The 27,651-nt window shown below is 34.1% G+C and overlaps 1 protein-coding gene across 1 annotated transcript in view; it reads left to right on the plus strand.

Moving 5' to 3' along the window:
- Positions 1–27,042, plus strand: part of LOC139697493 (uncharacterized) — a 678,343-nt gene extending 651,301 nt beyond the window's left edge. Inside the window, exons 18-22 of the mRNA XM_071596219.1 lie at positions 9,254–9,370; positions 13,123–15,322; positions 17,317–17,427; positions 24,354–24,440; positions 24,525–27,042. Coding sequence (XP_071452320.1) covers positions 9,254–9,370; positions 13,123–15,322; positions 17,317–17,427; positions 24,354–24,440; positions 24,525–25,658 — 3,649 coding nt within the window. The 3' untranslated portion in view covers positions 25,659–27,042. The remainder of the gene's footprint in view (positions 1–9,253; positions 9,371–13,122; positions 15,323–17,316; positions 17,428–24,353; positions 24,441–24,524) is intronic.
- The last annotated feature ends 609 nt before the right edge of the window (positions 27,043–27,651 follow it).

Below are 27,651 nucleotides of genomic sequence, written 5' to 3' on the forward strand. Positions count from 1 at the left end.
GGTAGTAGCTATCAGTCTTCTTCGTGATTTGTCCCCCTGAAATCTATTAACTATATGTTCATATACATGTATTATATTCATCAATATCATAAAGAAGGCAGAACAAAGATAGATTAATTGTTTAAGAATGGTGAAAATTCCAAACTGTTATTGTGTGAATTCTGATGCCACCTCGTTGAAATACCACCAGCTCTATCTGCTTTTCAACTGTTAAACTTGTTAAGGTAATTATAATTCATAAAAGCATCCCTTCAACCTTGTATATACATTGAGCATTATATTTTTCATTTAATTATTTTTGTAAATTAGCAATGTTATCCAAACTCAAGTTAAATAGGCATTACATGACTCAGTGATTTATAATTTAGTATCTATATTCAAAAAGCCTAAATAATGTAATAGTGAAGCCCAATTTCATCAAGTAAAATTAACATTAACCTTATGGTGCAGAAAAAATAAGTGCTTCCCCTTCTTTTACATTAAGATTAGCAACAATTAAAAAAATATTTTATTGATTCTATATTTGATTAATAATCTCAATAATCTCTCAGTGCATGTACTTAATATGATTCGTATAAATACTGATTTACACATAGGCATTTACTGAAAATACACATGGAGCCAAATGATTAATAAAACATGGTAGCTCTATGAATCGCATTATATCCTGATGTAATATTATTCATAGAGCTTCCATGCTTTCTATATAATACGTATATCAGAGTATATTAATACTGATAGGATTAAACAGTAAGGTCTAAGAGAATTAAAGCCATACCATTTGAAGTATGGGTATTACCAGTAATTTTAAGTACATAACCTGCTTCCTGTAAATCAGGTAATTATTAAGAGATGTTGCTAATTATACAAATACATAGTACAAATATACAAATTTCAAAACTATATAAATAAAAGATGATAATTTACTGCCAACACTACCATCATCGTCAGGTCAGAAGAGATTGTTGATATGCACTTGAAGATCTTTCTATTTTTAGCAGGTCTAAGAGATGTTTTAAGATGTCATAAGCGATGTCTTAAAATTATTATGTTCAAGACAGCTTCTTCCAAGAGCATGAAAATTTATACATTTAATTTCTATATTGAAGTTACTTGAATATTCATAATTGACTAATTCCTTTTTAATTATACTATTTAGCTGTAACTTTTAATGAAGCAATATTGTTTTCTCCAGGGAACTTAGAGGTTCTAACCATTTGTAACAAGAAGTAGACGATTTTTCAACATGATCGGACACCTTTAACCTAGGGCAAGATCAAAGATATTCATTATGGGCATAGATTGACTATATCAGCTTCAATTTTACTTTGATACCTAATAAATACTTGATTACTAAAACAAAATTGCACTCTTCTGCAAGAGAAAATATTATAAGTTTCAATAACTTAGAGTAGTTACGACTCCTTCTCTATGCTCAAATATTTTTATTCACAATTGTACTTTAAGGTATGTAACAGCTTCAATTGTATATCTGCATGCAATGTGAGCAACCAACTACCTTTAGCTGTATTAGATACTAACAACTTTTATATGAAAGTACAGCTTAATTGCTTCATTCCAAATCACCAATTTATTACTGAATGCTTAGAAGCTTATTCTTAAAACCCAAATTGAGTCAAACAATTATTGCTACTAGGCTTTCATTCTTTTGATGCATGAATCTTCTGTAGGTTTTGTTCAATATATCAAATATAGCACAAGTGTTTTCCTAGCTAATGTGCTGTATTCCTGTTTAGGTATCTAAAGAGGAACCAAGATGACATTCAAATAATATTTAGTCATGTACTTTTGCAGGTTTCAACTCATTGTTTAACATTTTGATTTAAAAAAAATAGAAACCTCCCTTATTTCTAGCAGTAAATCTAACTTAAAATTCCTTTAATATCCTCTTGCTCTACTAAATACAGCATAGTAAATAAATGAGCAAATTTAATATCTCAACTTTTACCATGCAGCTGTGGGGGGTTTCTAACCTGAACTAAATTGCACTAATGCTTGTAAAAAAATAAAATTTAAAAAGCATAGAAATAATTCAAACATGAAATTTATATTGCTTTTTCGCATGTCTTTATCATCAAATTCCATTATTTATATGATCTCAAAATTATAGAATCAAGTTTTTATGAACTACAGTTAGTATCATCAAATGGTTGGTAGGCATCTTGTTGGTCATGACATACAATAATCATACCTACAAATAATATGCTGCGAGAGAATTAAATGTTGATTTTAAAGAGTGTGATACAAAAAGAGACCTAATTACACAACAAAATATGATGATACAATATATGTATTTCAAATTAATTTCTGTTCAAACTTATGTCATAATACTACCTGCAAAGGATTTTGTACATAAAATAGGGTAGAATAAATTTGCCAAAATACAGCTTTTTTACAGATATTAAGAATAATATAGGCATGTGCTTATGTGTTTTATGATTTCTCTGTCTAAGCTAAATATTACAAATTGTAACTTTCTGTCAAAATGCCAAGAGAATGGCAATTCATAACCTATAAATTGTTCAAATAATTGTTATGGTTCTTAGCTTTTTAGAATTATTTGTACAAATATTTAGCAATTTTATATCATGATTTGCAGCTTAGATTAAATAGACCTAGTTACTTAATGAATTTAATTAATTATTTACACAAAAACAATCACATAAACAATATATATCGGCAGGGTTTTCATTTATAATAGGTTTGCTTCAGTTAGGTACCACCATAAGCAAAAGTAAATTTGGTACCATAGCTAAAGTCATAGCCTAGTCCAATTAAATCTATGAATAATGCTTACATAGTATTGGAACAAAGAAAGCTTTACCAGGACCACTATATACTTCAAGTACACATGAATTTAATTTAAGTTTCTACTTTACAATTTCATATCAATTAGTAGATAAACTTAAATTAATTTTTATGAGCTAAATTTTAGTATTATGAGATGCATACAAATGAATGATAACAACATATGTATCTTAAGAAGAAAATGAAGCACATTGGACTTTTTGTTTAGTCCATGCATCCTCCCTTTATCCAAAACAGAATGTAATGTGATTATTGGAATCATTGCTTAATTATGTTGAATGCATTCTTCAATGAGGGCTTTGGATTGTATCAGTGAATATTGTAGCTCAAATCAAAAGAATGCGTTGTTACCAATAATGGGTGGGCCTGACAGAACCACTGACTTTCAAAGTTAATTTGATTGGGGAGAAGGTGCCTTGACCCAATCAGAGTGCTGAAGGATATCTATAATACCTCTTTAACTTTGCTGCTTCAGAAAGAGTGCAAAGGCTTTGGGTAGACAAAATGAAGAACTGAAAATGGTTACAATAGACCGACTATTATTCTACTAAATTTCATTTATTAGTTTCTTTTTGTAAAACATTATGGTAAAATGATTTTTGAAAGTCAATGGTTTTTCATTTAAACTGTGTTTCCCTCCTTAAAATATAGGAACTCTTGAATCACTCCTTAAAAAGTGTCATTACAGTACTAAATGTCTCATAGATGTCAGTAAGGATTTTGAACAGTGTTTGATTCATTTTATTGATGAAAGGATACTCATGTTTCATGGTTTGTATAATATTAGTTTAACTTGTCTCTAGCCATATCAGCCTGTTTATGCCAATGATGTGAGGCATAGTTCAATTCATTCTCTCTATAAAGTTGGAAATTTTAAATGACACAATTTAAAATTTCAAACTGCTTTTTATGGTGCATATAAGTAGCTGTAGCTCATTTAAAAAGGAAATCTTTTTCTCAGGCCAAACCAAGGTCTCAAGCCAAAATAAACCCTTTGATGTTACTTTCATATGGAGTTGATAATTTAAAATGGGAAGAAGAATAAGGGGAAAAGAAGAATAAGAGGGAGAGACAGGGAAGTAGGGGCATGAGTAGGTATAAAAAAGGAGAAGATACTACACGAAGGGCTGCAATCACTTATTGAAATAAAGTTGTTATTTCAGACAAAGTTTCTGGTGGTTTACCATATATTCTGGATGAGAAGGATCTTCTTTAAAATGGCATTAGACCAGTGCATTAGTTAATGGATGGGTAAAGTTTCTTGGCAAAGCGTGGGTTCAAAGTTAGCCAGAAAACAGCATGCCATGGTACTGTTCTCATGCTATCTAAGCTTAGCAGCACTAGTCTTTCCCACACCCCCTTCTTGGTTGGCAATACTAGCTGCATTCATGAACACAGCAGGCTGATTTTAGACAGCCTAAATAGCGCTGCCTCTCTATCTCATTACCCACCACTACATAATGGGGTATGTCATATATGGGTGAGCCATTTGACTGGACATTAGCAAATTAGTAGCTCTTGGAAAATGAAAATTCACTCTCCAAGTTCCAAATATGCAAAAATTTATATGCATAATCATGTACATAAATGGATTTGAAGATTACTCTTGGAAGTTATTCTCTTTTTTGGCAGAATCTTGTGAAAATTTTGGGTAGGATGAGCCTCACATCCATAATGGACCCTTCATTTCTGCCTGTGGCCTGTTAGAAAAATATTGCAATTTAAATTAAGTGAATACACGATTAATAATTCCTTAAATCATAATTTTCACAAATTGATGCTTACAATTCACAATTTTTATGGCACATACATTAACTAAAATATCCTAATTTATTTTGCAACATCAACAATGATTTATTAAAAAGCAGTTGAGTATTTCTGCATTAATAGTATTAAGTACCTACTTATGGCATTGATGAAATAGAATGCCATGAGGAGAAATAAGATTTAACAATTGAATTAATGATAGGGAAATTAAATTTTTGTATGCAACATTCTGAAGTACTTGGATAAAAAATTAAGGTCTTGCCTATTATCTAACAAGCAACAGTCATCTATCAAGCTATTTATTTCATTTCAGTTAGCATTTAAGGAGGATTATCTTTACCGAGAAATAAACTGTTCAATGATAGTTTATGTCAAACTTCATCTTCTAAGATATATCTTTTGTTTTATGGAAAATGTATGTACCGGTAGACAGCAAGTGAAATCTGAAGGAAATATCTCATTTACAAATGTACTGATCAAAAAAGATGATATATATATATATATATATATATATATATATATATATATATATATATAGTGTCTATATATGCATTTGTATATGTGTACATAAGCATACACACCAATAAATCCTTACTCTTTTCCCACTGAACAATAGTGTTTAGATTACGGGTGTCCATATTGTAAGTAAATCTCTAAGTTAGAAGGTGGTATCTGAACTAGAATTATGTAGCCATTGTTCTGTATTGTATTTGTATATAAGCTTGAATTGAAATTATGAATGCAAATATCTACATTTGTGTGTATAATATATTCATATATGTACGCATAAATGTTTGTTGGGCATACATGCAAACAAATAGTATATGTACATGATTGTGTGCACTAGCATGGGTAAACTTGTTTTTTTTTCATATACCATGGGGCAGATTCAGAAAAGTGGAAATTTAAAACGGGAAACAATTCTAATTTGTGAGAGAAAAAAATTTCAATTTGTCAATTTCTTACACTAATATACATAGATTATTTATGTTACATCTTCCTTGCGCAATGACACCTCTCAGGAAACTTTCAGATACACAGAAGTACGTTTTTATTTTACTGCAGTCAGTTTCTGATTTTATCAACCACATGATCATATTGCCACCTCGTTTGCAACATGTGGGAAAGTTTTAGGGAGTTTATTCTCTTTACATTGGGTGTGGAATACAATAAATTTTTGAGATGATGAATTTAGCCAAGATGCTTTTGTTTCCCTTGACAACTGGCAACTCACATTATGATTTCATGCATCCTTAAAAATGTACTGCACTCACAGAAACAAGTGAATATGGAGTAAACTTTGCCATGCTTATTTGTATTGCATTTATTTCCACTGATTTATTTTCCAGGGCTATAGCTAAACATTGTGTATTATATAATCAATATACCATATGTACTTGTTGCACCAAATGGATCAGCCAGAAGGAATCAGTAGGTTCACTGTATAATATTTACATATCATGATTATTCCTATGCATGAATTAATTTTTTAACACAGGGACTCACTGTGCATACATTCATTCCCCTTTGTCATCAAAAGGCTTTGGCCAATTAGAAAATGTTTCCTCATGGTTAAAATGATCACTTTATAACTGCTGTCCTGTAGGGATACTAAAAAATACATATATTTTCAGCCCAACTTATGTATATATGTACATGGTGCACTGTGTTCAGGCAAGTCTGTGTGTGTATACATAGATCTTTTCATGTATGGATAGAGATATAAGGAAAAGGGATCGGAACACATATAAAAGACAAACACCCTATCCCTTTTCCTTATATCTATATCCATGTATGAATATTTGTTTGCCAAATGGCAGGTTTTAATGTTTGAATGTATGTATGTGTGTGTATATATGTGTGTGTGTATGTGTATACACACACACATCCACATATATGTATGTGTGTATATATTATATGTGTGTGAGTGCACATTTTCATTAGGTACTTGCATACATTGTAATTGTATTCCCTTTGTGTTATTCAGCTGTTTAAATCAGATAATTATTTTGGAGCTGTATTCATCAAATAAAATACGCAAAATTCTGAAACTCATATATTTCACGTTAATTCAAGATAAATACAGTAGAGCACTGAATATCCATAGTAATCCACCAGCAAAAAATGAAACAGACAGATGATGGATTTATGTAAGTCGTCGGCTATTATGGCTTTATTTTCCCGAGCATTTTAGATAAAAGCCTTCTATGTACCCTTTAGTAAATTATTTAAATTTTTCTTTGGTGCAATCTTTCATTGCATTTAATCTTTAACATTATATCCCAAAGCTACTGCTTGTTAATAATTTGCATTTCCCATCCCTCATATTTATGCAGATAAAAACCAAAAGTGAATGTTTATATTTATGTAATATTGTCACTTGAAACAGTCATATCAATTGAGTTTGGCATTGATTCTTTTAATATATAAATGTATATATATGTATGTATGTATATATATATATATATATATATATATATATATATATATATATATATATATATATATATATATACATATATATACACACATATATATATATATATATATATATATATATATATATATATACATATATATACACACATATATATACATATATATATATATATACATATATATATATATATATATATATATATATACACACACATATATACACACACATCGTAAAATATTGTGTTAATTGGCCAAAATTGATAAGCTTATCAATTGAAAATCAGCCCCATTGATTTTGACTTTTGTGATAGAGTAAGGAAAGAGTGAATAATCAAACAAATGCTATCTGTCAGCATCCAATTCCTCCCACCTAAAAACAGATATGCAGAGGAGAACACAGAAGAAGAGAACAGTCCCTCCAGCATGGATGCACAGTGGCATATGGTCCACTGTGAGATGTTCTTTTAAATTTCCCAATAGTCCCAGTTATTAATCCACTCTGTTACAAACCTCATCTGTTTCAAAGAGCTAAAAAATCAAGGTCACTAGTCTTCCCTATTCCCAAACATTTGTTGTTGGTAGCCTTTATCTACATCTCTACCCACTATATCTTACTTATGTAATGAATGTTCAGTAATCTTTCAAAATAATTTTGCAGCTTAATTAGGCACTAACTCTCCTATTTTATCATTCTGAAGGAACCATAAATAAGATTTTTTAAATATCAGTCAAAAGAATGTACACAGTTCCTCACTTGGGTCTTATTATTTCAGAGACAAGCGAGGCAATGAGTCTAGGATAAACTCATTGTGACATAGTTGCATCCTTATTAGTTACATACATGAGTGTGGCAGGATAAACTTAAATGGTGGATTAAATGCCAGTGGCCACTGGCACAGTGACAGGACTGGTGGAAAGAGGATTTTGAGGTCAAGGATAGAATACCCATTGCTGTGAACATGAGATGATTCACCAACTGAATGGCTGAACATTTGATAATCATTGATCTACTGTACCAAATTTGCAACTTCCGCAAAACTTAATGGTTATACTTTCTGGTATCTTAGATTCAAACATTAATATTATTAATATCACTCAAATTGGTTGATACATGTGCATCGGAAGTTAAATTACCATATTTACTCACATCTAAGCAATTTTTCCTAATTTTGATAATAGAGTATTAATGGTTGGCCCAGTACATAAGTATATATCTTCCATTTTGATATGGTAAACAGGAAACTACTATTAATTGACCATATAATTTACACTTTTATTATAAAATTAAATTGATAAAAAAATAATGAATTATGAGCCCTGTTTTCATGTCAGTTTATACTATTTTCATCGTTGTCAAAATGAGCAATCTGAAATAAGCACTAATAAGGAAATATTGATTACTAAAAGTGCTCTACTTTGCTCTTGAATATATGATGAGGATCTTATATGCGGATGGGTCAATTTTCAAGTAGATTGGAATGTTGTCTTATTTCAGTTTAACCAAAGCTCCACAGTATTTTTTTATGGGAAGAAGTCTCCAAAAATTCAAATCATAATTTATATTTATAGTCTAAAAATATGTACCTACTTGAGTCCACAGCTCATAACCTTGACATAATGCTTACATTGCCATTTCACTGTAGCTGATGTTGTGCAGAACCTTGTAAAAACGTATTGTAATGTAATGTCCAATGCATCTTCCCCAGGCACCAAGATATATGCATTGCTTCCAAAAACATTGTTTTCGATGGTAGTGTTTGTTTACCCATTGTTGTCACATCGCAATGCCTATAACACAGATGTAGAAAACTTGCAGCACACAATTCATTCCTAGCAAAATCACAAAGAGCCAAGGGAGTTGAATTATCTATTTTAATATGCTTCTAATATGACATTTATGTTTAGTAACTTGGAGTTAGATTAGATTTTCAATTAAGTGAATTCAATTTACTCCTTTACAAGCATCTGAATGGATTGAATAAGAAAGTTTCTCCCAATGGCTGATAACAGTTTTTTGAAAATTTTACTCTTGATTATCTTGAAATAACCTTTGCACTGATTTATAAGTTAACTAAGAATAAAAATGTCCATCTTTAAACTAAGCATGGAGAATATTTCATTTGTTTTCACAATTAAAGAACTTTTAACCCCTTTCTTTTATAAAAAGTAAAAAATTAAAATAAAAACTGACTTTGAGCCATCCAAATTTCCCCTGCAGGGGAATGCGTGATGAAGCTATCGAACTGCAGCCCTTAACCAAGGAGACTCCCTCGTCATCATCCATGACTACTGGCAGCTCTCGGGACAAGTCCCCTCAACTGAAGGCCTTGCTTTTGTGAGAGTCACAGCATTAATAACTCAAAATCAACATCACATTCAGCAATATGTTGAATGAGTGACCATTAATAATAGATATCAATTAGGTAGCTGTGACTAGTTAGTAAAAACCATGATTATTATCCTCAATGACATATTATCATGGTATAATCATGGAAATCAGAATTTTTTATTTTAAAGAAAATCATTTACAGAAACATTAATTTCTTTGCCAAGTAATATGACTATAGCAGAAGCTTCATAGTCTTAATATTTTGAATACTATTTAAGTTAATGTTTTAATTTCTAATATAACTAATTCATGCATTTTCAGGTTAAGGAACTAATAATTATGGTTTTGGTTGTAATATGTTATGTTTACTGCATATACGTATATCCTTAAGACTGGAAGAACTCAAACATATATTTAATTTATGATGGTAAAGGATTTTTAATTTCATTTTTACTTTCTTATTACATAATAACTGAATATGTTTTTCCAAAGTCCAAATTTGGAAATCCAGGGGGTGCTTCTTTGCTCTTTCACTGCAGACTAAAAGCAGCTCAAAATAATATGCTCACAAGATTATCAGAACCATGTGCAATCCATAAAGCATATTTATATATACATGTCCTAATTGTCTGTGTAATAACTATGATAAATTTACCCTCAAGTCTATGCAAGTATAATGAAGGGGAGTGAATACCCACTCATTGTTTTATCTATACATGGGTTTCCAAGTATGTATTTTCCTTAAGAGAATTATGAATGTTTACATAATTCAATTTAGCACCCAAAATACAGTATGAAGTCTAATTGGTTTACTTGAAAAAACTGAGGTGTTTGTAATAGGCAGTTATATATGAGCATTTTTCTTCATTTCTTAGCACCATATATCCAAAAAAAAAGTAACTAGTGCCTCAACTTTAAAAATATAAAGTGGGAACCTGGTCAATCTGAAATACAGGGGACAAACCCAAACATTTCATGTTAACTTAAAGTCATAAACTATGCCGACATTTTCCTGCCCCTTTGAGTTGCATAGGTAAAAACGTACATTGCCTTCCACTATAAAAATATGACTTTTAGAAAACATTAATTTATTATAAAATCAATTCTTTACTAAGCCAATTGATTTCAAAATTCTATCATAAATGTCTATGCGTCTTAGCAGTTGATATTAAGCTCACTATGCAATCTGAGATCTCAAAATTTTAAAAAGTATCAGTAATATTATTTCTGAATGTCATCGATAATAATTTTATCCTCAATGTATTGTTCATCAACCATATCTAACATTTTGCCTTTCAAAGTTTTTAACAATCTTTGTCCACATTTAGTATTTCACGGACATCTGTTGCATTAAGTGAATCCAATATCACGGCATCAAAGGCACCATCACTTTTATCACTGTTATTTCCTCGCATTACATTTGTGTAACTACATTTTTAAGGCCATATTATCCTATGCCAGTAATACAAGATCAGAAATTAGCCATTCAGGGCTCTATTATGTGTAAACTAAATAATCAGTACCACATAAAAATCCTCATGTTTTGCCATGCATAGTTACCTCTGCTCCTGTTTAAATATGATTTTATCAAGCACACTTGTAAATGTTAATTTTTCAAAATTTTTAATTATATTGAGTGCAAAATTGAATTTGTTATTCCAACTCTTTGTCGATAATCATTTCCAATAAAGCACTGGTATCAACTATCATTCATGATTTTTAAAAGATTTATAAATATACAACCAGTGCTAATATTAGCCTTAAAAAGAAGAAATTACTCACAGATTCTTTCAGCATTCACAGAGCTCACTTTGAGGTTTGGAATCAGCTGAGAGAACGATTTTAAAAATATACTTAGGGGTCGGAATGACTTTAGGAAGACTGAATAGAAATACAACAAATTTCACCTACCATACCTTAATTGAAAGGAAGAAATACTTAAAATGTGTTTATAGCAGCAAAGGAAAGTCTTGGAGGTATCCTGTCCACAGATGGGGAGGGAAATGTGTTTTTAAAATACTTTGGGAGTGCAGAGAGATGTAGCATAGAATAGGGTGTTGCAGCACTTCTCACAAGCCTACTTGTATAAAGAAGAGTAGTTACTCACAGTTAAGTAGTGGGGTTACCCATGTCAATCTGTCAATGAGAAATGTTGATGGAAGTTTTTAGGAGGTTTTGAGTGAAATTGGGTGAATTTTCCCACTCATTATCATAATGAAGTGGTTTCCGCTGTACTTTTATATTTTTCCTCAGCTATACATTATTTCTGTTCTAACTTAAAAGTTTGAAAGATATTAGCATGAAGTTGTTATTTTAGCTAATTATTTTTGAAAGTTTTTATGAATGTTGTGTATACTTTAAATAATAATTGTGACTAAGCTAAATTAACTTTGCCAATATTTTTGTTTGTGAAACCAACTCATTTAGATTAAGCCATATAAATTAGTTTCAAATTATTTATTTAAAATTGACACTAAAATTGTACTGAACTTTTTTTTCAATGCTAAAGTTCCAGATAAGCATTAATGGTCAATGACCTTACTATTTTGCAAAGTTAACTCGAGTGTTATTTTTGCTATGGTAATGACATTTGTACTGTCCTATGTCACTAGCTATATATGCACAGTTACGTAGAATCATCTAATTTTCTTTTACCAAAACAAAATGCATAATGTTTTCATGATTAAATAAATAGGTGCTTACATTTCCTTTCAGGATTTTTAATTTTTTAATTACAGCTAAGGAGTTTGACATAGCGAAAATTAGTGCCAATCCTGGAATTTGAGATCTAGTGGAAACTAATGGCATATTTACTCTTAAGCAACATACTTTATTTACAAAGCTATGTTTCTGTGTCAAAACAGAAACATAAATGATATTTAATATTAATAATGTTGAATTGTACTGACTTGAACAAAGTCAAAATTCATCTTAAATAAATGCTTCATTATTCTTAATTTGCAATGAATGAGTAATTTTAAAATTATTTTTATACTCCTAGATATTAGAAATTAAATCATATTGTCTTTATCATATCGGGTTCCTACCTATTGTAAATTTAATATAAATTGGTACATAGATTCCTTCTTTTTTTATCACTACCATTAAACTGTGACAAAACATGCCACAGACAAGCTAGAAGTATCAAAAGGGTGGACTAGGCAGCCATTAATCACCAGCTTACAAACTAGTGACAGAACTATTTAGGGAACATGAATGAATGTCCATGGTACAGAACCGGGGTAAGAGATAAAATTTAGAACAAGTGAGCTCATGGGGAGGAGGTGGTTGAATAGATGTATACCTATGGTGTGGAAATTGAATTGCTACCACTGACGAGAGATGGCAGTCACATGAACACTATAATAATATGAAGCTCCAAAATAATATAAGCATACCTATATAAAAAATTATCAAATTTTGAAAGTGCCAAAAATATGAAAATTAATTATGAATAAATACTTAATAGTTGATCAGATTTATTTACTGACTACTCAAAGTTGAACAAAATGTACTGATCTTTCTAAATTTATTTGACTGTTTTAACATTATGGCTCCAGATGCAGTTTAAAGAAGCATTATTATTCATATTTTAATTGATGTGAAGGTATAAGAAGACTTTAATTAATTTTTAATGCATAAAAATTTAAATAAAGAATATAATAATTTTTTAATTATTTCCTGATTCAGTATTACAGAATAATAATGGAATTTAAAGTAGAAACTCCACTATATACAGCAATTTTCCTTGCTTGCAGAAGATCTCTGACATCAAAACACACTGGCAATTGGGATTCATCATGCTCTGGCATCAAGGGTGCTCTTCGAAGAATGTCACATGTCAAAAGTGATGACAGTGGTGGAGACGTGGGTGGTAACAGTAAGAGCAGCCCCCCTGAGTTGCCTCGAAGCAGCCAGAGGAAAAGGAGCAGGGGGAGGGGCCATGGATCTGAGGAACCTGAGGAGGAAGACGAAGATGATGAAAGGAAAAGAGGCTCTGAGGAGTCAGAGCAGAAGGTGGAGGTCATAGGGGAGGGCCTGCCCCTCATAACTCGGTTGAGGATGCTCAGAGAGAAAGAGGAGAGGGAGCGGAAATTGAGGGAGAGGAGGAGAAGCAGCAGCAAGGAGTCAGAAGGGGAGAAGGCCCAAGGAGAGGAGCCTCAGGGGTCAAAGGGAGAAGAGCAGGAGGTAAGGTCAAAACCAGTGGAGGTCATCGGGGAGGGATTGCCACTTTTCACGAGGCTGAGAATGCTGCGGGAGAAAGAAGAGAGGGAAGCGGCCGCAGCTGCGGCAGCAGCAGAGAAGAAGGCTGCTGCACTATCGGAGAGAGAAGTGCGGGAAGGGAACAGGAGGAAGTCCTCATCCACTTCTTCTGGGGCATCCCAAACATCTCCCCCTCCCATTCCTGAAGCAGAAGAGAAAGAGCAGCTGAGTAAGCCGGAGGAAAAACCACCCACCCGTGCAGTACGCCCCCTCATCCAACGGCTCCTTCTGCTCAAAGCCAGGGAGGAGAAGGAAAAGGAATCTGAGCCTGGGGTTCAACCCTCTGCCTCAGCTGCCGAGAGTACTTTGCCTCCATCTTCAACATCATCCTCTGCCGGAGTCCCCTCCATGACTGCAGCATGCTCAGAAAGCCAGGACAGTGCCCCCAATGTTTCATCTGCCGCAACCACCTCTCAAATTTCAGTAGCTGTAGTGCCTCCAAGGACTCGTGACCTTCAGCAGAGTGAATGCAAAGGAAAGCCAGAAGTTACTTGTATGGACAATAGTTGCAGTGACCTTAACATGAGTAAGTGTTGTGAAGGAAGTATGCAGGAGGCCTCTGTGAGGACAGATTCAGCACAAATTTCAAGTGCCCAAACTTCAGCAGAAGACTCAGTGTCAATTAATCAAGATGCAGGTGCTCAGTCCATGTGTGCCTCAGAAACTTCAAGTATTGTGGTACAAGTGGAGGATGATGAGGGTGAGTTGGTTGTAAGAGTTTCGGAGGAGCCTGACAAGGAACTTTGCAGTGTAGCCACTGACAGGAGGCAGGAGTTCAGGTCATCGAAGTCCCAAATGTTACCACTCAGGAGAGATAAAAATTATGCCTCAATAGATGACCTTTCTCCTGAGTACTGTGGCTTGCCCTTTGTCAAAAAATTAAAAATCCTCAATGATAGACAAAGATTAGCTGAATTGGATAAGAGTTCAAGTCTGGACAGTGGAGACTGTGTCGACAGAATTGATCCTTGTCACCGTAGTTTGTCTAGAAGCTTCTCAGACGCAAGTTATATTTCACACATAGGCCCTACAAGTGCATTCTTTAGGAGAAACTCCCCCCATACAAATAGTATAGTGCCAAGAGGCAAGAGTAACTGTGATGAAGAAAATGTTGTGTGCTCACAAAGGACTGAGGATGAGGATTTAAGGAACCTCTCCCCAGAGAGTAATGAGACATTAGAGAGGCAAAATTTGAAGAGCATTTTAAAGAAATTATCAGGGTCAATTGCAGGTGATGATGAAATGACCAAGACAGGTGAAGGTTCTCTTAAGTCTGAAGAAAAGACTACTACTCTTGGTGCTACAAAAAAGGACCTTCACCAGCTGATGCGTGCCCCAACTGTTGAGGGCTATGCAGCAAGGCACAGCAAGCTGACCAAAAGTGTCACTTTCAACAGGGATACTTTGCCATCCCCACCTCGCACACCCACCGCAGCCACAATTTCTCCTGGCATTCCAGTGCTGCACACACCTGACTTAGCTACTTCAGCTGTGCAAGAAAAATCACATGCAGAGCAAGAACCTTTCTTACACCATTATTCTACCATATCCACAGCAAGACCTACATCCTTGTCTTCAGCTCTAGACAATAGGCATTTTTTAGTACAAGGTGCCACTGATTCTCATTCAACAAAGGAGGATGAGTGCTTTGGTGGAGTACTTTTAGGTATCAAGCAAGTAATACAATCCCATGTGGTGAGTTCATGTTTTAAATATGATATATTAAGAATATTTACTTGTAATATCATAATGGGTTGCTAGTGAGCAAATACTGTTAAACATCCATTTATTATTCTTAACATTTAGACAAGTTATAGATAGGAATTGAGGCTGGGGTGAAATGGCTAACACTGGAAAGACCTTATCTATTCCATACAAATTCATTTATGCATTCACTAAAATAGAAGGTATTTTAGAATTCCATAATTGCTATCATTTAAAAGGAAAATCACAGCCATATAATAATGAGATAACATTCTATATATGACAAAATTAAGAGTACTGGAAAACAGCAATTCACATTAATTAACTTAATGCTAGCAAGTTTTAACAGAAAGCAACCAAAATACAGATTTCACTTTTTAAGTATGTATATTGTCATAGTCCTTTGGATTTCTGGCTTTTTAATTAGATCCATTCAATTACAAGGATGTAAAACCATATATAAGATTTTAAGTGAAGTACGAACAAAGTTTTAGTCTTGGTTTAGATCATTAAGATGTTTTAAATTCTCAATCAAATGGTTCAATCCATTTACATGTGCTCTCTAAATGGCTCAAATGGAGTGCTCACTAAAAAGGAACTGATCTCTTCTATGAATAATTCATATTAATTATCCTTCATTTTATTCATACTGGAGAGTTAGATACATAAAAAATGAGCCTATTAGAATTAGTGCTATTACATAATCATATTTTTGGGATTGCTTGAAAGGTTGTCTAGATGCTTTTTACTCTCAGCTATGTGTTTTGTTTCCAAAATATGATATCTAAAAATTTAGCCCAGAAGTAAAGTTAAAGGGTCAGATGTCATATGCAAATTGTTTTTACCCCCTTTTTATATCCAAATAATTTTTACTTTAAACACTTCTCCTCATGCATGGAAGGAGAGAACACACATATGTCTTTGAAAGACCGCGAGCACATGGTATATGATATAATTAAAAAATTCAGGGTTTTTTAGTACATTAATTGCAAACATTAGACCCCTAAAGAGAGAATGGCTGAAATCCTCCACCTCTATTCTCATCAAGTAACAAAATACATCTTAAATCTCATCAAGTGAAGTAATTTTAATGGTCCATTTTGACAGAAGGCATTAAATGTTTCAATGCATGAATTATATTTTATTTTTTTGTAATGATCTAATTGGCAAAAATTGAATGGGTTATCTTGCCAAGTCAGATTCTATTCCAAAGAACAGCATTTTGTAAAGAATCATGAGGTCCATGGAATGTACTAGGTGCACATTTATAAATAACTCTCATGAGCATTAGGAAGTACAAGGTGTATGCTCTCAAAAAGAAAATACAGTAATAAACTCCAGAAGCATATTACATAAGTTCAATTTTCCACAAGTAGGTCATTACAAGGGCGAGTACAATTAATGTCAAGATGATGATCATTACTGATTCGTTCATTTTCATTACTTCTAGGTTGAATGAGCTCCAAATATCAATGCATATAAAGCATGCCTGGGGCTGAAATTTTAAAAAAAGAAGTATGATAATTGAGCTCATAATCAGTTCAGTCATATTAGAAAAAATTGGGAGTGTAGTTGAATAATAATTTGTGATGCCACTTAGACAAGAGCAACTTTTTACATTGCGTTGCAAGTTGAAAATACCATAATTCCTGATTCTTTATGTACATTTGCAAAATTGCTGTTTTAATCAATCATCACTAAATTCATATATTATGATTGAGGGAAGATATATCAATGCATTGCTTCACTAAGTTTAGTTTATATGTTTCTGAAAAACAATTTTCCTTAATGTTAAAATATTATTTATTCCTGAAGCAATGCTACTATAAAGTATTTATCCAGCTCCATAACTCCCTGAGTTATTAATATACATAGCTAATATTTTCTTGTTTCTAAGCTATTCTTAATATAAGTTTCCCCTTCTCTTACCTATGTTAGTTGTATGATAAGTTTTACCTTATTTTAAACTGTTATGTATTTTTCAGGATGAAATACAAAGTAGATTCCAGGAGAAATTTCTTTCACTGGAATCAGAAGTGAAGAAACGTGATGAAATAATTTTTTTCCTTGAGAAGCGGATCAGTGAGTTGGAGCAGGTGATTATCATTACAATTTTGTGATTATAGATTTAAAAGTAATTATGAAAAGTTTAAAAACTTCACACACAGTACGTATTAAAGATGCTATTAAAACATAGGTACAAATAAAAAGAGTAGTCAATGAATTTTTACATTTAAGTGGCCATGCCACCTTTGTCAAACAAATAGTTTTGATACAATATTTTTTTCACTCAATGAACGCAACATGACCACCAATAAAGAGAGTGATTTTATTCGTTTGGAAAGGGGTTTCATTGCATATGTAAAGACCATGAAAAGAGAAAAAAAGGAATGGAATGCTTTGTCTGTAATTAGTATAAACTACTTAGGTTTGGGTACTGTTGGTTGGTTTAATGTGGATGGAGGTATTAAAATCATTTTTTTCTAGATAGAAATGGATCTATGAAGGTAATGTTAGAATCAGAGGTGGAAGAAGTAAATGATTCTCAAAATGATGAGTTGAAGGATGAGATGAAGGAAGATAGATTATCATCATCATGAGTTCAGAGAAGGACGATATCATTGATATATCAGGTCGAGGAGAAATGCTTTAAAATTTAGGATTTCAATAATGTATGCTCAAAACGATCCATGAAAAGATTGATATATGATGAGGCCATTCTTTTGTCTGAAGTTAGAAAAAGTTGTTGAATATGAAGGTGTTTTTGTGAGCATGGATGCTGTAAAGTGGATGAGGAAATCACTCAAAGGTGTGTGGTGTAGTATTTTGGGAGAGTTAATGTATTAGGGATTTTGAGGCCTTAATTATTAGAAATGGAGGTGGAGGGAGGTAAAGGGAGGTGACAGCCATTATTACCATAAGGACATTGGATTAATGGGGGATATTGATGCTGTTTAATCAGATCAGGAAGTGTGCATATACAATGAAAGAGTGGAAGGGGTTGCGACTATGAAATACATCTACATAATACCCCGCAAAGGCTTGTAGCCAGGGATATTAGGTCTCCACCCATAAAAGAGAACAAAACCATATGCAATATCAACACATCCATGCAAACCTACACGCATAGCGGAGTATACATTCATGTAAAAACCCTCTCAGCTAACAAACATCTAAATACATATCCTCTTAACTAACAAATAATTGCACCTTAGAATGTAGTAAAAATTTATCCAATAATGTGCAAACTAAAATTTTAAAAGTAAGAAGGCAAAATTCCACTACCACATGGACATTCAACATACAATGGTCTCCTCCCCAAGGACACAGGTAGAGAAGGTGACCCAACGCTGCAGGTAGTGGGAGAGTCCCCCCACAGAGTGAGATGAGGGATGGAAGAAGAAACTTTAAAACAGAACAAATCAGAGCAAGCAATACTTTAATGAGCATTAAATTATTTAATGGCATTCAAATGCAGTCATGTGGGAAGAGTTTTGACGACAAATCAAATGAGGTTAGTGAAAGCGCACGTAATTGAGTAGAACTAATTTTTCCCTTGACACTGAGGGTGGCAAGTGGAATTTTTACTATCTATAACCCTACAGTTGCTATCCTGTATTGTCCATGGGAAGAAGGAGTCCTTGAGTCTGCTAGTTCGGGCATCTATTTCCCGAATTTTATATATGTGATCTAAACGACCAATGTATGTTGTAGTGCGAATAATTTGCAAGACCTTGGCACTGAAACATGCGGATCTGAATTTATTTAGTAAGTTCAAACTAGCATTGAATCGTCTTTCTTCCAATGATTCCCACCCTAACTCCAGAAGCATTTCAGTGATGCTTTTCATTTGATCATAAGAGTTTTTAACAAAACAGGCCGCACAGCGTTGAACCTTCTCAATTTCCCGAATGAGGCATTTTTCAGTTGGATCCCATACACTACATGCATATTCTATATGAGACCGTAAAAGAGCAAGGTAACAATGTTTCTTGACCTAGGAGTCACTACTGCCAGATATATATCTAATAAATCCCAATTTTCTATATGCTTGCCTGCAGATTTTACATATGATGGTCCCCCAAGTTAAGTCTTAGTTATTGTAACACCTAAGTGTTTTACCATATCAACTACTTCCAGGTCAACTCCAGCTAATTTGCAAACAAGTCCCATTGATCTTTTAAGGAAACTTATCACCAAACATTTATTTAGTTTTAATGACAATCCTCAATTTGAACACCATTTAGTAATGCCCTTCATACAGATGGGTTCCACAATGCTTTTATTGGGTTTAGGATTACTTGCCACAATGGTGATGGAGAACCGAGCCCTGTCCAAGGTCCATTGTGACTGTATGACCCACGAAGGCTGGCGTGGCAGTTGGCATGAGACATCTTATCAGCAGAAGATAGTGATCTATGAAGGCAGAGATTCATTGAATTCATAGGTGCAAGGGATGATAGGGCGTCCAGGGTTACTAGGCTTGTGAAATTTTGGTATAAAATGGAAATGTGGGGTCACAAAGTTTTGAGGGGGAGAGGCCTTTGCCAGGACTATGTTCTCTCAAAAAGTGGTGTTTATCTTTTTGGAATTCAGATTTGAGGTCAAAGGGGAAGGAGGTAGTAAGAGGAGATGCCACTTAATTGTCGTTAACTGTCCATTAACTATTCATTATTGTTGAGCATAATGACACAGAAACCTTCATCCACCCAATCCTTGAATAATAAAAAAGAATCAGCTCAATTTTTTATTACATATAAATAATCATTTCGGTGAATTTCCTCACACTAAGCAAATAATTTTACTGTGATTGGAGATCTATTGAAGTTGTGGGCTAGGACCATATCTCAACTCAATTTTTGTATTCATTCAAAAGGAAAAAAAGGATATGCATGCATAAAAGCGAATAGCCTTATTCTTCTGAGGAAAAGCTCACCCAATATTATTTTAATCAACCAAACATATAGATGTGGGTTCAGGATTATCCCTGAAACTCATTACGTATTCTTGTGGAATATTTAAATTGCTGTAAACAAAATAAATTTTGCCCTAGACTATTTCACCCTTCAACTTCCTGATTCCTCTCTATGAATTGTTATCATTGAATTCCTCCCACCAAGATTCTTTCTCATCCGACTCCATATAAAACATTTTCATTAGTTGTTAACATTTCTTTGCTATCATCCTGTTTTGCCTGATACCCTTAGCATTAATGTTGCCTTCATTAATTCGAAATACCACCCAAATTATCCAATCTGATCTAATTTAAGCAAACCTGTTGTTATTTCTCCTTAGCACAGCTATTAAATCTCATTACTTTCATTTTATATCTTTCTCAGTCTTAAATCTTTCATTGTTTGTCTAATTAGATATGTGTGTCAAAATGTGTTGAATCGAAGGGTGAACTTAAATCCCTTGACTGTCTAATGCCCCATTTGCATTACTAGCATGTTACTATGCAAGAAAATATTGAAATTATAAACTTCTATCTGCTTTCACACATATCCTCAATTACCATGGTTAAATGTTGCAAATATTCTTTTACCAATACCATTTTCAGAATTTCCTTGTTTTTCTCTATTTCTCTGCCATAATTTGTATGATGAGATACCAATTATTACTAGCATTCAATCAATTAGCAAAAAGCTACTGTTGTAGAAAAGTTGGCATGACCAGCATCAACCCAGCATTTGAATTACTTCCTCTGAATTAATTAATAATATATTTTGCATTATATTCCCAAAATGATTTTGGATTGTGTTATAGTAAAGAGAAAACTTGCTAAATTCCCATAGCACATTTTTTTAAAGGTAACCTACCGGTTAAGATGAAGACAACAACCACTTATTCTCCCATAACAAAACACAATCCAACATCCTACTCTACAAAAAGTCCCTCTTCATCTCTGTATACTTCCGTTCTCCATTCATTCCATCCGATATCCTTATTCTATTCCTGCCCTTCCTCATTTGCCTAACATTCTCCCCTCTATCACAGTCTTTAACATCCCACTCCCAATCAATATGCTTTTCATCGATTTTTCCTGTCTTATGATTTCTCCCAACAATCCCCTCTCCTTGCCCACCATGCCTAGCGCTTCCTTTTTTGTTTTCCTTTCCATCCATTTTACCTTCTCCGTCCTTCTCCACACCCACATTTTAAAAGCCTTTAATATATGTCTATCCTCCTACTTCAGTAACCATGTTTCCGCACAGTACATAATTACACCCTATATCAACGTTTTGACAAGCCTTTTCCTAACATCCTTACTCAACGTCCTTGTCATCTATTCCCTCCTCCTTGTAAAAGGTTCTTTGCAAAGTGCAATTCTTCTCCTTACATCCCTACTACTTTGACCGTGTTGGTCCAAAACACTTCCGAGATACATTAACTGTTCTACCTGCTCTAGTTTTTGCCCTCCTATTTTAATGTTCACCTTCTCTTTCTGAAAAACTGCCTAACCTTAGATTTATTTATATTTATTCTCATCCCATATCTATTGCACTGAATTCCCAATTCATGTGGCAATGCTTGCAACCTTTTGGCTGATTGACAAACTAAAGCTTGGTCATCCACAAACCTGACTGATTTTCTCAATTCCCAACCAACTTTCATTTCTATCTCCAGTTTCTCTCATGCCTCAATAATCATTTCCTCCAACTATACATTAAACAGCACTGCCTAACACTGCCCATCCAGACTCTTCATCTCTCACTCACACCTGGGTAGTTTAAGAATTGTATAGGCTGTAAATTGGCCTCTTATCCCTCCAATTTATTCCTATTTTCTGCATTATACTTATTAGTTTTTCCCAATTCTCTCTTTCAAGCACCTTTTCAAACTCTACGAAACTGGTAAATATGTCCTTATTCTATTGTATACTCCTTTTGATAAGTGATCTCATAACTGCAATGCCATCACACATGCCTCTCTCCTTCCTCCATCCAAACTGATCATCCCCTAAGTAATCATTTTCCTATCCTTTTTTTGATGATTCTGAGAACAAATTTAGCTTCAGGGGAAATAAAAATTATTGTTCTATAACCCTCATATGGTATAGCCTTAATTGTTTTTGGAATAGGTACTAACACTGATCTCACAAAGTCTTCCGGCCAGAGTCCTTCCTCATGGATACTACAAATCAGGCCATATAGACTTCCTCCCACATTTTCCTAAATCTTTATGTAATTCTGCAGGAATATAGTCTACCACCATAACCTTATTTGATTTCATCTCCCTCAATGCCCTTTCTATCTCATCATCTAATATGCCTTGACCTAAGATATCTTCATCTACCTCATATTCTCTTTCCAAATCTGACCTTGTTGGCCTAAGTTCTTTACCATACAATTCTTCTATATATTTCTTCTATTTCTCTTGAATATTTTCTGCTTCGACTTTTGTTGTAATTGACTTATCTTTAACGGCTAACATAGATTTTCCTTTCGTACTTCTCGACCATGTTTTAACCTTCTTGTCTTGTTCCAAGAAACTGCGGTAAATGCTGCAACAGTAACTTTTTGATAGAGTCATCTGCTAATATGCATTATAATGCAACAATTTCAGAGTGTAAAAATCGTTTGCCTTGTCCAGGATGATTTTCCAAAATTTAGGAGAGTGAGAGGATGCCTTGATAGCTTAACTGGCTAAAGCACTCAGCCGAAAATAGAAGGATCCAGATCCCGATCAAGGCAAAAGATTTTTACTGTCTGGAATTTTTGTATTGTTCTTGAATTGTACTTGTATACCAATTTCACCTTTCCTCAAGAAGCTTTCAATATCCTCGCACTGCATCTTCCACCACACTTCCTTTACTCTATTTGTTATCTGTCTCAATTTATTATTAAACTCTCCATGTACTTCTTTCCTCCTAACTTTGTACTTAAATTCTTTCATTTCCTTCTCTCATTTATCTCTCTAATCATCACATCCATAATCTATAGTTTCCTTTTCCTATTAACCATTCTAATAGTTTCTTTTGCGGCTTTTAACATCCCTTTTTTAATATGTTCCCACTTTTCCTCTATAGCACCCAGCTCTCTTCTCTCACAACTGATTTTTTCTACAGCCTGTTGGTACTCCTTCCTTTTTAATCCATTTAATGCTTCTACATTCCATTTTCTGACTCACCACCCCTGCCTTATCTTTTTGAAATGGACTCTACATTTCATAACAACTAAATTGTGGTCAGAGTCCGCATCCGCTCCCGGGAAGCTGTGTGAATCTATCACACTGTTCCTAAACCTGTGTCTAACCAGAATATAATGTAGCTGATGCCTCTCTGAGTCACCTGACATTTTCTATGTATACCTGCGTCTTTTGTGGTGTCTAAACCAAGTGTTGGTGATGACTAGCCCCTGTCTCCTGCAGAACTCAACTGCTTTCTCTCCGTGGTCATTCCTCGTGCCCAAACCGTAGTCTCCCACCTCATCACCATCTCTTCCTTTGCCTACCGTCGCATTCCAATCCCCCATCACTATCAAATGTTTCCCTGCAGGAACACATGCGATTATGTCCTCTAAATGATCGTATATCCTATCGACCTCTTCCTCCTTATGGTTGCTCGGTGGCATGGATACCTGAACAATGGCCAAGTTCGTCGGTTCTGCTTTTATCTCTATAGTAATATTCTATCCATTGCTTGTTCTATGTTGACTATGCTCCTCCCTACCTCTTTATTTAATATTATGGCCACTCCTAGTTGGCTCTTGTCCCTGCCACTGTATATTATTCTATAATTATCACTCCAGCAATCTCCGCTATCCTTCCATCTCACCTCGCATAGACCTAAAATATCTATATTTCCCCTTTCCATCTCTTGCTTAATATTCTCTAATTTTCCTGTCCTATCCTCTCTAATTTTCTTGTCTATACCACTTATATTCAGATAATCTAATGGTTTCAACTTAATGAAATATTTGCTCACTTAAGATGTTGAATATTTTTATTCAGTAGGTGGTAACTCTGTGAAATTATATTTATATCACACGTTCATGTACAATATCTATTCATTTTTTTGTAGCCAAACACTGGGACACGTACCAATGGCAATACAATGTCAGTAGAAGATGACTCTACATCGTCATCTGATGACGTCAATCCTTTCATGGTACGTAAATTTTCAACCATTTTAGATCAAAATGTTTTAAATTAAATTTTGATAACATTCACTTTATCAAATTTACCCTAACAGAGAGGAGATTCAGCTGACACTGTTGTAACTGCTGACTTAGAGGATGACATAGATGTTGATGACTGCTTTGATAATAATTCACTTGACCAAGGTGCAATAGTAAGACAGAGAGGTAAAAAATCATGCAAAAGAAAGTCATCTCATTCCTTGTCTGAAGAAGCTTCACAAAAGGAGGATGATGACATCAGATCTGCAGCATTGTCTTTGTGGCTAAGTGATAGGGATGAAGATTTAAAAATGTCTTACTCATCAACATCATCCTCATCTTCATTCACATCATCTTCACCTTCATCAAGTCCATCATCCTCAAGCCAAGAAGAAAATGATGACATCCAAATGCCAGGCAGAAATAAAGATTGGGAGGTACAGATGCTGGCAAGGGAGCTGGAGAGACGCCAAGGAGTAAAGCGACTGAAGGAGTACGATGAGCAGTGTGATAAAGCAGAGAAAGCAGGGGAGGAGGAGGAGGAAGAATTTGAAAGCCATCACCGCCTGGCAAGACGTTTCCTGAGACTTTCAAGGTCTGAACGCGAACTTCTTGAGAGGTTGTTAGGCTCAGAAGAGGATGCCGATGAAGAAGAACCCAAGGACAAAGTAGTGAGTGATTCCGCATGGCATCAAAGCAGGAGCTTGAAGCAACTGCGGAAGAAGACAAGGAAGGGTGAGAGCAGGAGGAAAGGGGCAGGGACATTGAGGAAAAAGAATGGCACCAAAGTCAAAGGAAGCCCTGACAGTAAAGTTGCAATTCAAGGGTCATGCCAAGAAACTGATGCTGTTGGTGAGTACACGAAAAGAAAAGTTTGGATCGGACAGCAAGTGCTTAATGCCAGGTCCCTTGAGGAATCTGGATCAGCTAGCAGTAACATTCCATCATCGTCAACATCCCGAAGGAGGGCAGCTTCCACAGGCCAACTTCCATTTCTGTTACCCCTGCCAAGTTTATCAGCACTATCCAACTCTTTCCGTGGAATAGCTAAAGCTGCAACGGCAGGAATGGGGCAAGTGTCATCGCAAATCCCTGAACCAGATCCTGAAAAGGCTGTGGTTACTATCTCAGGAAGTGGTCACAGTAGCAGTGATTGTCCACTTGATACGACAGTTGTATCAAAACCTTCACCAGTTCCTAAGCTCTGAAGGTTGATGAGTGATGAATCCAGCATCTCAATTATCAATATCCATTCATCACTCAGTTTAATAAATTCTTGTGATTTTAATAGGTTAATGAAAATTCAATGACACTGTCTAGACCATGTTCATATGCCAGGGAGACACTAGTGAGAGCATGACTAAATACTGCACCCATACAGTGACTGTGTTGCTCGTTAATAAGGTGCTACCTTGGGGACACTGCTGAACAAATATCCTTTTACCCTACAATGGGGACTCAAGTGATCAAGATAGCTTCCAGATCTAACAAAGCACAAAAAGTGATTAAGGTATTTTCAACCAACCAAGCACTGATTTGAGTACCAAGACATTATCATATAAAGGGGAAGATATGGAGGTCATATTTTGTTGTATACTTTTGCAGGTCACAAAATCTGTACAAATGCCATCTCTTTCTCTCTCTTTTGTTATGCTTATTTCTTCCCATCCCTTTAACCCGTAAAAAACGATTTTGGGAAAGTCAGAGGAAATATTACCCTGCCTTAAACGGGTATTTGATTTAATCACTCTTAAGGTCATGAAAGTAAGTCCCTTGAAATGCCAATGATCACAAATGCTCTACAGATTGAAAACACAGAACTTTTTATCACTGTTGACATTTATAAATCAATTTTTAATTGGTCGTATTGTGTGAAACTTGTTTGAGAAGCAATTGAGAAAGGAATGATGTATTTTACTATGAATTTGTTGCTAAAATGTGGTTACAAGAATATCTTTATTAAAACTGATGAGGATAAAATAAAATTCCCCTGACTTTAATTATTGCCATGTTAATAAGCATAAAGGGTGATGTTTATTTTTAATGCATGTTTTCATTGGTGCATTTTTATAGAAAAATGGGGAAGTTAAATTTACATCAAGAAGGTAAGCAAGCTCCAAGTTAAGAAATATTTAGATTTGTGATCACCAATAACAGTTGCAATACTATAATGACATTGAAGCACTTCATGTTGAGCATCTTCACCTTATTGATAAACTTCGATTTTTGTGGCTAAAATGATTGACTTCAATAGATTATCCTCTTAAACTTTGCCGTCCAAACATTAGTGCCAATTATATGGCATGGATTAAATAATTTAATAAAGACTTTGATCCAATACTTAATATAAGCTCCAAGTACCTACTTTACCTAAATAAGAATCAAGTGTTCTTCCATTATCTTTTGAATATGAAATAGAACAATGTATTATATTACAATACAGGGAAACCCAATGTATAAAGTAAGTCAGCTTAACAAAAAGATTATGATAAAGACAGAGGTATTGTTACAATGTTGTTTTTACTGTTGCTGTTTTTTATTATTTAATAAAAAGGTAATGATTAAAATATGCCCAAGAAAATAAAATCAAGACATGAGACTCAAAATTTATCTAAGTAATTTATCCATTCATTATCTAAACGCAAAGACAGATTTATATGTTCATGAACAGAAGATATTCATGCTGAATCCAACGCTATTTAATTTTTAAAAGAGGTTGACTATATTTTCATCCAATGTAAGAAAGTAACCAACTAATGAAAATATGAATCTATACCCCTTATAAAATGGAAATTTCCCTGAATATGTTCAATTGTTAGTGGACTACTTCTTGAGCACACATCACTGAGATATCTGCTGAGAAAATGCTGCTATTCTTCCACTGCCAAGAAATCGAAATCAATTACAATGTCATTCTCTCATCTCAAAATGTAAATCTGTCATTGCAAACCTTGTACCTTTATGTTCCACCAAATGAAGGTTTTAATTTAAAATCTCAAATATATCCACAGTCAAAAGCCAAGTAAAAGTGGCAAGAAGTAGCAATATTAAGTCATTTACTCCTCATATTTGGTGCCTACAACTATTTTAAAGATCCAGATGTATTTTTTTAAGTTATAAAAGCTGAAGCACTCTGGATTAAGTAGCTAACAAATTCTGGCTACATGGTGTTCTAATTATCCATTCATTTCCTTTTAAATT

This window comes from Hetaerina americana, unplaced genomic scaffold (genome assembly GCF_022747635.1).
Source record: "Hetaerina americana unplaced genomic scaffold, ioHetAmer1.1.p SCAF_78, whole genome shotgun sequence".
Lineage (NCBI taxonomy): Eukaryota > Metazoa > Arthropoda > Insecta > Odonata > Calopterygidae > Hetaerina > Hetaerina americana.